Source organism: Orcinus orca, chromosome 19 (genome assembly GCF_937001465.1).
Source record: "Orcinus orca chromosome 19, mOrcOrc1.1, whole genome shotgun sequence".
Lineage (NCBI taxonomy): Eukaryota > Metazoa > Chordata > Mammalia > Artiodactyla > Delphinidae > Orcinus > Orcinus orca.
Genome location: NC_064577.1, coordinates 38,925,858 through 38,937,570, shown reverse-complemented (window position 1 = coordinate 38,937,570; position 11,713 = coordinate 38,925,858). Strand labels below are relative to the sequence as shown.

The 11,713-nt window shown below is 58.4% G+C and overlaps 1 protein-coding gene across 1 annotated transcript; it reads right to left on the bottom strand.

The window, feature by feature from the left end:
• Positions 1–1,426: 1,426 nt before the first annotated feature.
• C1QL1 (complement C1q like 1) lies at positions 1,427–9,081 on the bottom strand. Its single transcript, XM_004285960.2, has 2 exons — positions 8,206–9,081; positions 1,427–2,657 (listed from the first exon to the last, which is right to left on the bottom strand). Exons 1-2 carry the CDS (start codon positions 8,800–8,802, stop codon positions 2,478–2,480), a joined length of 777 nt encoding a protein of 258 aa, XP_004286008.1. The 5' UTR covers positions 8,803–9,081; the 3' UTR covers positions 1,427–2,477.
• Between the last annotated feature and the right edge of the window lie 2,632 nt (positions 9,082–11,713).

The following is an 11,713-nucleotide window of genomic DNA, read 5'->3' as shown; positions in this document are numbered from 1 at the left end:
GGGAGGCCAGATGGGACCCTTCCCTCAAGCAGAGCCTTGGGATTCTCCAAGAGGCTCACCCCATGGCTGCTGCCCAGGGCAGATGCCTGTAAATCCCATCAAGGCTCTGCAGGGCAGCGCTGGAGTGGAAGCGCTGGGCTGCCCCCAAGCCATCCTTCCTCCGTTCTGCTTCGGAGATCCCAGGTCTTTATGTAATATGGCATGCTGGGTAAGAGCATGGTCTTTGGCTCAAATACTGGCATTTGCCTTTTCCTAGCTCTGTAACCGTGGCAAATTATTTATCCTCTCTGAGCCTCTGAGCCTCAGTCTCCTCATCTGAAATGGATAAGACAACAGCATCCACGTTAAAGGGCATGGGAGCATTTCTTGCCAGTCCACTCCCACCCCACACACATTTCCATCAGATAATATTTATAAAGTTCCTATATGGGGCTTCCCTGGTGACGCAGTGGTTAAGAATCCACCTTCCAATGCCGGGGACATGGGTTCGAGACCTGGTCCGGGAAGATCCCACATGCCGTGGAGCAACTAAGCCTGTGCACCACAACTACTGAGCCCGCGTGCCACAGCTACTGAAGCCTGTGCGCCTAGAGCCCGTGCTCTGCAACAAGAGAAGCCACCGCAATGAGAAGCCCGTGCACTGCAACAAAGAGTAGCCCTGCCCGTCACAACTAGAGAAAGCCTGCGTGCAGCAACGAAGACCCAACGCAGCCAAAAATAAATTTAAACAATTAAAAAGTTCCTATATGGTGTCAGACACAGAGTGGGTGCTCTCTAAATATTAGCTATTATGATTTAGGAATGCCCTAACTGTGCAACCGTCATGGTCCCAGTAATAGGAGGTGAGGGAGGCAGTGACAAGGCAAGGAGATTTAGTGTGTCTCCAGGGAGGCAAGGGCTTCTTGGATTCAAGTGCAATCACAGAACTTGGGGACTGTGTCCTATATTTTTTTAAAAATAAATTTATTTATTTTATTTTATTTACTTTTGGCTGTGTTGGGTCTTCGTTGCTGTGTGTGGGCTTTCTCTAGTTGAAGCGAGCGGGGGCTACTCTTCGTTGGGGTGCGTGGGCTTCTCATTGCGGTGGCCTCCCCTATTGCGGAGCATGGGATCTAGCTGCGTGGGCTCAGTAGCTGTGGTTCGCGGGCTCTAGAGTGCAGGCTCTGTAGTTGTGGCACGCAGGCTTAGTCGCTCCGTGGCATGTGGGATCTTCCTGGACCAGGGCTCGAACCCGTGTCCCCTGCATTGGCAGGTGGATCCTTAACCACTGCATCACCAGGGAAGTCCCTGTGTCCTATTTTAAAAGCTCTTTAACCTCTTTGGAAAAAGAATAAAATCTACTCATCCAACCTCCCAGGGCTCTTGGAAGACTCAAGTGAGACGACATACGTGAAAGCCTTTGACAAACTTTAAAGTGATACATAAATAATAAAAGTTGTGTTTATTGAGCATATACATGATACCTCTTTAATTCTCAGTCAAGTGAGGTAGGTTAGGTCTCCTCACCTACACATTATAATGAGAAAACTGAGGCCCAGGGGTGAAGTGCTTGGGTCAGGGTCAACCAGCATTTAATGCAAAGCTTGTTCCTTTCACTGCTGTCACTAACCCAGAACTGAGTCAGAAAAGAGTGACACGGCCAGGATTCTACACCGTGGCACTGGGACCGGAACCTGGGTTTCCCAATTTAAAACTTGCTGTGCCTTTGGAATGCTGATGCCACTTTCAAGGTCGAAAAGATGGAGCTTTTCCACCCTGGAAAATGATGATGTAACTGAACTGCTTCCTATTCCAGCTGCCCAGGCCCACTTGGGCTGTGGTGGGCATTGGGTCCCTCGGCCCACCTCCTCCGGGACCAGCTCTGGCTCTGGAGCCTGGCTCCCCACGGGTCCGTGAGAAGCTTTCAGCAGACTCATTCCCAGCCTGGAGGAGGGCAGGGTTCATGGTCCCCTCCTGCAACTCCTCTCCACGGCACAGTCGGAAAGCCAGCGGGGTGGAAGTGTTTTATTATAGCTTTGGTCAGACGGGGCTCAGCCGGCCAGGGCTGTAGCTGGGAAGCCATCCAGCCCCCAATACACCGCTCCCCCAGGCAGCGCCACCCCAGAGCGGGTGGGCAGCACATCCGAGCATGGGGAGCGACCCCGCCGAGACCTCTCCCCCAGCTGGGGCGGGCTGGTGGGTCAGGTGGGCAAAAACAATCCTATTGTACAAATATACAGTGCGGGCCGGGGCGGGGGCGGTCGACACCGCCTCCCGGGGAACCGGAACGGGGCGCGCTGGACCCGGCTCTGTGGCGAGACGGCGGGAGGGCTTGCTGCGGCCCGGACGGTGGTGAGGGCAGGCCGGGGGCGTCATAGCCGGGAGAAGCCGGCGGCCGTGGCGGGCAGCGAGGGGGTGTGGGTAGGGGGACGGGTCATCCTCTGCCCCGCCGGGAGGGGACCTCCGGGGGGATAGGGGATGGAGGGGTCGCGAGGAGCTCAATCGGAGTAGATGATGAAGCCGGAGAATGTGCTGTATTTGTTGCTGTTGCCGCCGTGCGCTTTGCCTCCGTCGAGCTTGATGAAGACCTCGTCGCCCGCGTCCAGGTGCAGGATCACGCTGTTGCTGGCGTAGTCGTAGTTCTGGTCTGCGTCCTGGGCAATGGCGCTGGCCCGCACCTGCGGGGTTGGTGGGGGTAGGAGAAGAGGGGTGTGTGTGAGAAGGTAGGGGAGGAGGAGGGAGAGAGGTGGGGTCGGGGAGGGAGGGGGACCGTCAGAGGTAAGGCAGCTACCTCTGGAAGCCCCCAAAGCCCCACCTCCAGCCCCATCAGGGCTCTCAGCCTGCTTTTCTCCCATCATCCCACCACTGCCCTGTCCAGTCATAACTGTGTGTTTTGGGAAGGGGTTACAGAGGAGCCTTGGATCTCTAGGGCAGGTGTAATCTGGGTCTGAATTGGCAGTCAAGGTGTAATCGGCCTCCTTAACTCCCCTAGGTCTCACTGTCTGACTTCAACAATGTTTCCAGGATGCCTCAGCCTGGAACTCCCTCCTTGCAGAGAGGAATTCTCTGGACCCCTAAGGGATGGAGGGTCATCCCCTCTCTCACCATTGGTTCCTCTCTGCTTTATTGTGATAATGATGCCTTACATCTCAGCCACATCCACCTGTTCTTATGTCAGTGGATGGACAGGAGGGCGCCCCTTGGCCTTATAGGTTCGGGCCTGGATCAATGCCAGGCTACTAGAAAGCAATCACAGTAGTACCAGGGCCTGCTCTGTGGACACCTTGTCTGAAGTCCGTTCTGGAGTCTTTCACACCAGAGCAGTGAGATGGAAGGCCTGGTCACTACTTCCCCTCCCAAGGCTCAGGTTGGGCCTGCATCCTGCCTCCAAGGAGCTGTAGCTATACCTGTGACTATTCCCCCACCCAAAGAGGACTTCCGGCTCCTCCTGTATCACCCCACGGTGGTAGAAAGGAAGTGGATGGGAAGAAGGGAGCCAAGCCTTATATCCCTCTGTGATCCTCAGTCTGATCTGATATCTTTGCTGCTCCTTGTTTGGATGGAGGAGGGGCGGGACAGGCAGGACAATGGGGCAGGGGAGCACCAGCCTTTGGATTTGAAGCCTGACACATCATTTGGGGGGCTCAGACTATAATCATAAGTTATTGAGGATGTGGGGTGGTGGACGAATTCCCTCCAGGCATTCCTTTCCGACCGCTGAGGCCAGCGCAAGTCCTGAGCCATCTGACCTGGGGCCTCTCTGGGATATTCTGGGTGGAGAATGGGAAGAGAGGAACCATCTTCAAGTTCCGGCTTGTGTTGGGGGGAGGCTGCATTGAATGGGGTTCTCTCAGCCAGGCTCCTCAACAGCCCTTCTCCATCCTGCCCCTTCCCCGAAGGCAACTCCCCCAAGGGCTGACAGTCAGGGCTGGACCAAGCCAAGTTAGGGGAGGGGCCCATCCTCCCTCCTGGACGGAAGGCAGAATTGTTGATCAGCTGTGCCGAAGCTGCTGACTCAGCAGCAATGCTGCACCAGGAGGACCCGACATATTTGCACGCAGCCTGCCAGTTAAAGCCCAGATCCTTTCAGCCCCTTCTCGCCCCTCAAGCTCTTCTTCCCCAACCCGGGAGGGAATTGTTTGGGGCACTCAGTTGGGAAAACTCCTGGTCCAGCTAAAGGTGGTGGAAAATCAAATGAGGGAGAGATGCCGTCTGCCAAGGAGCTCAGTTTCTCCATTTAGAAAATGGATGAGAAGATCCTGCCTCACCACTGCCACCAGTGTAGAAGCTTTTTGACAGTGAAGGAAAAAATTTTTAATCTTGATGGGCTTTGAGCTACTAGGAAAGAGCTGAAAAAAGCAAGCAGCCAACTCCTGTATTGTTCCCTGGGCCCTAATCCTGGTAGTATTTATTATTACACATGCATTTCATTATCTTTGCTAATAAATTACTATTAATAACAATTATTTTTATTACCCAGATTAATTTAGCCTTAACTCATTAAAACAGTGTGCTTCTTAATAGCCAAATCCATTAGAATACCGTCATCTGTCATCAGGAATCTCCTGGTGATGTGACGAGCATCAGAACTGTTACGCTTATGTTTATTATTTATTCATCACCATGATTGTTGCTGTGATTATCCTGACTGTCCACGGAGGCAGGGAGAATTAATGCTCTTCCATCCTTAGACAGTGGGGGATCCAGGAATGGCACCCAGGGGTCCTGATTCTCTGCACAAGACTGGGAACAGTTGAGGCATCCAGCTCCTCCTGGGGGCAGAGGGGAAGTTTGGGGATTTGAGGTTGTCCTGGAAGCAGGAAAGCAAGTCTGGGGCTTTTCAGGAGGGGGTGCTATAGAAGCACCTCTTCAAGGGCTGCCAATAAAGGAAACTGAGGCAGTGGTCCGATTAGGGGCCTGGAGTGGGGGTAGGGTGGGGGCAGAGAACCCAGGAAATGTGCCCCAGAGCAATGCTGGGGTTTTGGATGTGCAGGTGTGGCTCCCACAGGCAGCCAGCCTGGTCCACAGGGGACTTGTGCTTTCACACCATTGCTGGGTCCCTACAATGTCAGGCACTCGTTCTGTGCTGTGAAAGGCATTGGAGGCCAGAGAGGACAGCAGGGGGCCCCTCTCCTCCCATCAGAGAGGCTGATCTCCAGTTAGGTCTTTATACCATGGTCCCCAATTTACACACCCCACCACTTCTCACCTCACTCAAACTCTGGTGTCCAAGCCCCTGCCCATCTGTAATACTTGCCTTCCCATAGGCCCTGGCCTGTCCCCACACAGCCCCCTCTTCTCTAGCCCTGTTTATCAATTTCGCGTCCTCGCCCGGCACGTGGGATCTCAGTTCCCCGACCAGGGACCAGGGATCGAACCCATGCCCTCTGCACTGGAAGCATGAAGTCTTAACCACTGGACAGCCAGGGAAGTCCCTGAACTGTGGGTCTTAGAGGGAGCTGCAGGGGGCTCACCTCGCCCAGGGCACCAGCCCCAACCTAGAGACCCTTCCTCAGGCTCCTCCGGTGCCCATGTCCTGATGACTCAGGCTTAGTGCCATCAGGCTGTGCAGTGGTGACTCAAAGCTACCCCTAGATAGAGGGGCTGGTGGGCCTCACACAAGGACAGAGAGGGGCTCTCAGAACCAGGCAGGAGGGTGGTGACGCCCCATCTCCCCATGTTGCCCAGGGAAGGGCCAGGGCCCCAGTGCAGCTCTACCTTCTGGAGGAAATTCTGGAAGCCTCTCTGCAAGGCAGGAAGCCAGGAAGGAAAAGCACAGAGCCCAGGGTCACCCCTGGACTCGAAGGCGTGGGAGGGGCAAGCTCCTCTCTTCTGGTCCCACCCGTTGCCCAGCCCCATCATTTTTTCTCCGCTCACTTGAATGTCCACCTCTGAGCCAGCCTTTCCCCACACTTGACCTTTTCATTTTCTCCCTAGTTGTGTCTCCTCACCTTGGGGACCCAGGTTCACCTTCCTCTCCCCAGAGCAGGTTGGTCTGAGCTGGGGCAGGCCCCACTGAATCACTCCCTCCAGCCGACACATCTGGGGACAGGAGTGCCCGTGGTCTCCCTATCCTTCTCCCACTCAGTAATCGCTGGGCTGTGTTATTGTGTGTTTACTACTGTCTCCCCTGCACAGACCACAAGGTTCTGGAGGGCAAGCAGACTGAACCTCTGGAACCCCAAACCTGGCTCCTAGTAGGGGCTCAAAACTAATACAAAGAATGACCAGTGAGATTAAAGGAATCTCTTGGACAATCTGGAAGAAGTCACAAAGGATGTAGGGGAGGACCAGAGCCTATCACCCCACTGCTTGGATTTTTTTATGTGTGTGGAGGAAATGGTCTGAGTAACTGTTAAAATGCTGGGTCTCTGAAACCCCTGGTTAAAGCCACCTCATTTCTTCTACCAGCCTGCGGTGCCACCTCCTTGTCAGGCTCTGTCGATGTCCTGTCCCGGGGGGTAAAAAGAGGCTTTGGGGTCAGTTTCACCTCCCTGAGACTGCAGCAAGTGTCCTTGCCCCAAGCACACACCATCTTTGGGGCCTCCTCTTGTCTCATCTCTGGGGCCCTGCGGCACCCTCCTGAAGTAGCATAGGGTCTAGGGCCCACTGGCGGCCTGGTGACCACCTCCCTATTCAGGCAAGCTGGGCCCCCAGCCCCCTGAAACCTCAACTTCATGCCAGCCCAAACTTTCTTTAGGAAAGGAAGAAATTCCATCAATGAAGGTGACATTGTTGCATCCCTTATCGGCGATTCATAAGGGGAAATGTGGGACTGTCTGCAGAGATGGCCCTAACTGGATACTAGGGCCTCCCATTTGGTCAAGAACGAAGGACAAAGAGGAGAGACACAGGAAGCCTGATAGACACAAGTGGGAGAGACACCAAAGAAATAAAGGGGGGGGGGTTAAACCCAGGGGTGAGGGACAAGAAACCCAGGGAGAGACAGATAGGACTGGTAGACACAGGAGAGAGGCCAGCACAAGAGATGGAGAGATAGGAGAAAGAGGCAGGGGAGAGGCAGAAACCAGACACAGCAGGCATGGGAGAGAGGGCAGAGAGGGCAGGGGGCAGACTTACAAGCACCTGGTAGGCTTTTTGCTGACTCTCAGGCCTGTCCTTTCCCCCACCCCGCAAGCCAGGGTCTGCCTCAGGGTAGTGCTGCAGTGGGAGGGGTTCCAGCAGGATCTTGGGTCTCAGTCGCAAGAGATTCCTTCCCAACTCCCATCAGCCTAGCTTTAGTTCTGATTGGCACAGACACCTTCTTCCACAAGGATGCTCTGCTTGACTACCCCAGGGGCCCCAGGCCACCATGGTCTGGGAGCACTGAGAAAGGAGAGGGAATCAAAGCGAAAGGAGCTGCGTAAAACTGTTACCCTGGGGCAGGATTAGGTCAAGATTGGTCCCAGGGCAGCGGTTCCAAGGAGAGTAGGAGGCATTGCCGGTCCCAGGTACCAAAGACCTCGTAAGCTTGGTGCCTGCCACTCTGGTCTCTCCGATGGGGATAGGGAAGGAAGAGGATCCCCCGACACCCCAGGAATCAGGAGTTGCAGCTGGGAGGCAAAGAGGAGGGGAGTTTCCACCTCTTTGCCCTGCCTCAGGAGGAAAAACTTTCCCCCCCCAGGCCGTCTTTTTGTGCGGTTAGCTCTGACACAGTGGGAAGGGGCCGCGCAGTCCCGGGTTTTGCAAAGGGTGTCAGATCTGCCCAGTGGTCCCTTCCTTAGGGCGGGGGATGTATTGCAGCTAAGGCTTTATGCGCTCGGCTCCCTTTGCCTTTGTGCGCAAAACATCTCCTATAGCTCGCCTTCTCCGCTTGCGCGCCTAGCGGTGCGCCCAGGCGCCCGTGGGCGCCGATGCTGCCTTTCCCCAGAGCCCATCCTGATCCGTCCCCTCATCACCACCTGGTATCAACCAGAATCCCAGCTCTCAGATGCTGTTTCCCAAGGGCCAAGCCCCCAAGGGCCAGTCCGCGCGCCGGGAGCCCTGCGCTCTGATTATTAGTTGGATTTATCTCCCTCATTTCCATACCGCAGGTGCCCAGCGGCATTTGCCTTGGAGCTGGCGCCCAGGAACCGAGGAGTTAGGGGTGCCAGCCAGCCTGGACCATCCCCGCCTGTAACGCCTAAGCCGCTCCAGGGGCTCCATCGGCGCCCTTCCGTACCCTTCGGCCCCGGGGTCCCTGGATGCCCTGCCCCCAGGCCAGCCCCATGCCCCCGCCGGGCCCACCTGGCCGTTCTTGCAGAGGTCCGCCCACATACTGGTGCCGTCGCCTCCGCGCATGAGGACGTGGTAGGTGAAAAAGTAGGTGCCGGGAATGTTGCATGTAAACTTGCCGCTGGTCGCGTCGTAGTTGTTGCCTAGGTTGGTGACCACGTCGTCGAACTTGAGCACCTCGTAACCCTCGTGAGGGTTCTTGAGGCCGGCGTAGAAGGCCACGCGCGGCACCGTGGTATAGGTGGCCGTGCTGATGGCGCCGCTGCCCCCCGCGCCCGGCAGCCCGGGAGGGCCGGTCTTGCCCGGCTCACCCTTCTCCCCGGGTGGCCCCACAGGACCCGGAGGACCTGGGTCCCCCGGGGGCCCGGGAGGGCCCGGCTTGCCTGTGCGTCCCGGCTTCCCCTGGGGGCCCTGCACCAGCGTGGAGGGCGGGGGCGCGCCGCTCTGCTCGCTCAGGGCGTCGCCGCCGTCGGGCCGCGCGCCGGCGCCGGGGCCCCGCGCGGGGTAGGGGTCGCACACCATGCGGCAGGTGCCCAGCATCTCGTAGTGGCCATCCGGGCCGCCCGAGCTCACCAGCACGGGGATGAGCACCACCAGCACCAGCAGCATCACCACGCCCGCGGCGGCTGCCAGGAGCGTCTTCCGGCCGGCGCGGAGCCTGGGGAGCGCCGGGCCGCCAGGCCGCGCCGTCGGGGCAATGGTGCCGGCGGGCGGGGGGCGCGGTAAAGGCGCCCGTGCTCAAGGGCGGTCCGGCGGGGCTGAGGGCATGGGGCCGGGCCCGGGGCGCCGCGCTGCGCTGGATGCGCTGCCGAGCCCAGCCGCCGGCTCCCACCTCGCGCTTCCCTCCCGCGGCGCGGCAGAACTGAGCGCGGCGGCCGCCGCCTCCTGCCTGATTCCTCCTGCCTCCCCGCGCTCGAGCCACCGCCCCCTCCGCCCTATCCAGCCCCACCCGCTCAGCGCAGCTTTGCGCCCGTGAGGGGTGGGGCTGAGGGCTGGGCCGGCGCCGAATTGGGCCGCGGACGGTAGGGCTCCGCCCACCAAGAGGGGCGGGGCCGTGGGGCGGGGCCGCGGAGTAGAGGGCTGGAGCCGGGAGAGGAAAGGGGAGACTGACTGAGGGAGACAGGGCCTCGGAAATGGAGAGGATGCTAGAGTCTCAGACATAGGAGAGGCTCGCATAGAGAAGGGAAGACTAGGGACGAAAAAGCGAATGGAAGAGAGGGTCATAGGGAGAGCTAGAAAGCGCCGAGGGGGATTGGGAGGGAGAGGACTCGAGGGTCGCTTACGAGGAAAGCCGAGAGAGACAGAGGGAGGCACGAGGGGCCACGGCCCGCAGGGGCTGGAGGCTGGGGTAGGGCACCCCGGTCTTCAGGGGACAAAGAGCGATTGAGAGGAGGAAGGAGCGGGGAGCAAGAAGGAAGGACAAGGAAGAGGGTTATGAGGGGGGAGAAGAGGGGAAGGCAGGAGGATGGGGAGGGGGCCAATCCGCCCTCAGGCCTCGCAGACAACCTGTCCGGGAGATGGGGGTGGTGGTGGGATGCCTGTCAGGGTGCCCAGCGGAATCCCGAGTGCTAACATCTGCCGCTCCGTCCTCTCTTTTTGGCTCCTGGATGTTCCTGGGACCGCCTTTCCCCAGGAGGAGCAGGATCTTCTACCCACACCTCCTTACCTCTGCCCCTTCCTGCCTGCGCTCCAGGCCAGGTCAGGCTGCTTTTTCCTGGGGATGGGCGTGGGGCCGGGGGCCCCTCCATCTTACTCTGGTCACTTCCCTTCTCCCTGCTTTTAGGCAAGGCAGAAATCGGGGCCCTAAGAAAGTGGGCACCCCAGGTAGTTTCTCCGTTCTGACAGTACAAACACATCCCTGGGTGGTGACCCCCTCTCCCAGGCTCCAAGAGGAGGGGTTGATCTCTCCCAGTCCCTCAGCTCTCCACTCCTACCCAAGCTCGAGCCTCCTGAGCTCCTAACTCTTTTCCCCATCAGGCTGTATAAGGCACTCCTCTTCCTCAAGTGCAGTAAAGTGTTTAGGCTGCATAAACGAGAAGGCGTCTGCTTCCATCAAAATATTTGTCACGTTATTTGAGGCCCAGTTTGTGCTGCTCCGCTGCTCCTTCTCACCCTCCTTTATCCAGCCTACCCCGGAGGGCTCTGCCATGCAGAGGCCACGAGCTGCTGCTAAAGGATGACTCTCCAGCCTTTCTCCTTTCTCCTGAGAGGACCCCTCCCAAAGCTGAGATTGATTAACCCCACCTGAGCTGGGAGGAGGACAAGAACAGGAGGATGTCGGGGGCGGGGGGTGGAGGCTGTGAGAGAGGACCTTTCAAGCACCGCCGAGCCCGTGTTAGAGTGATCCCCTCGCCAAGGAAGGAGCTAAAAATTCAATCAATAGCATTTATTCAGGGTTTTCTGTGTGCCAGGCCCTGTGTTGACTGCTTCACAGAGGCCATCACACCAGATCTCCACAGCAATCCAAGGAGGTAAAGCCCATCATTACTTTCATTTTACAGCGGGAGAACTGAGGCTCTGGGAAGTTAAGAGATTTGCCCAAAGCCACACAACTAATAAGCGATAGAGCCGGGATTCAAACCGCCAGCCTGGCTCCAAGCTCTTCTAACCGCCACCCAGTTGGGTCTCTAGGTACCGTTTACTTCCTAGAGGGAGGAAGGCGTTAAGTGCAGGCGGAGGAGGACAGCTAGACCCCCCACCCCAGGCTCGGGAAGAGTAGTCCCGACTCTCGGCTGTCAGTCCGGCCTCCCGTCCCCCACGGCGGTCTCCCCAGTATGACTCCCCCAAGAGCGACAGGGCTGGTGACCCGAGGGACAAGTGCGCGGTCGTCGGCGTATGATTTGTACAATGCCGCGCCCCCTAGTTCGCGCGCACACGGCTCTCTCCTCTGCTGTGCCGCTGGGGCTCGTCTGTCACCCGGAGTCCTTCCCGAATCCGCCGGGGAAACTGCGGCTGGTCGCCCGAGGCCGCGGAGGGGCGGGAGCACGCACCCCCGGCGCTCGCCGGGGCGTCCAGGGGCGCGCTCGGCGCTGCAAGGCGGCCCTCCCCCCGACCCGAAAGAGCGCCCGCTCCCCTAGCGCGGTGTGGCGTCGCTGTCAGACCAGCCGGATTCTCCCCGCTTCGCTGGAGTGGAAAATAACGGCTTCAAACTTTGCAGAGAGGAGCCGGTGCCAGCACTTTAATTAACAGCCATCTTGGCCTGTGAGCCTGGGCCACCGGCTCCGCACCTCCCCCAGGCTCGCCGGCCCCGCCCCGGCCCCGCCCAGGTCCCCGCGGGAAAAGGTCCTCCGCCGCGGCGCTCCGAGCCCCTCTTCCCCGGGACAAGAGGGCCTGGCCGATTGGGGGGCGGGTACTGTCTGGGACGGGGGCGCGTCTCCCCAGCTTAATACCTGAGGACCTCCAGCCCTCCTACCCCATCCACCCCGAGTTCTCTAAAGCCTGGCCGCTGATGATTCCGGGGTTAGAGACCTGCATGCCAGTCCCAGGTGGTGATTTTAGGCTACAGACTAACCAGCAGCGT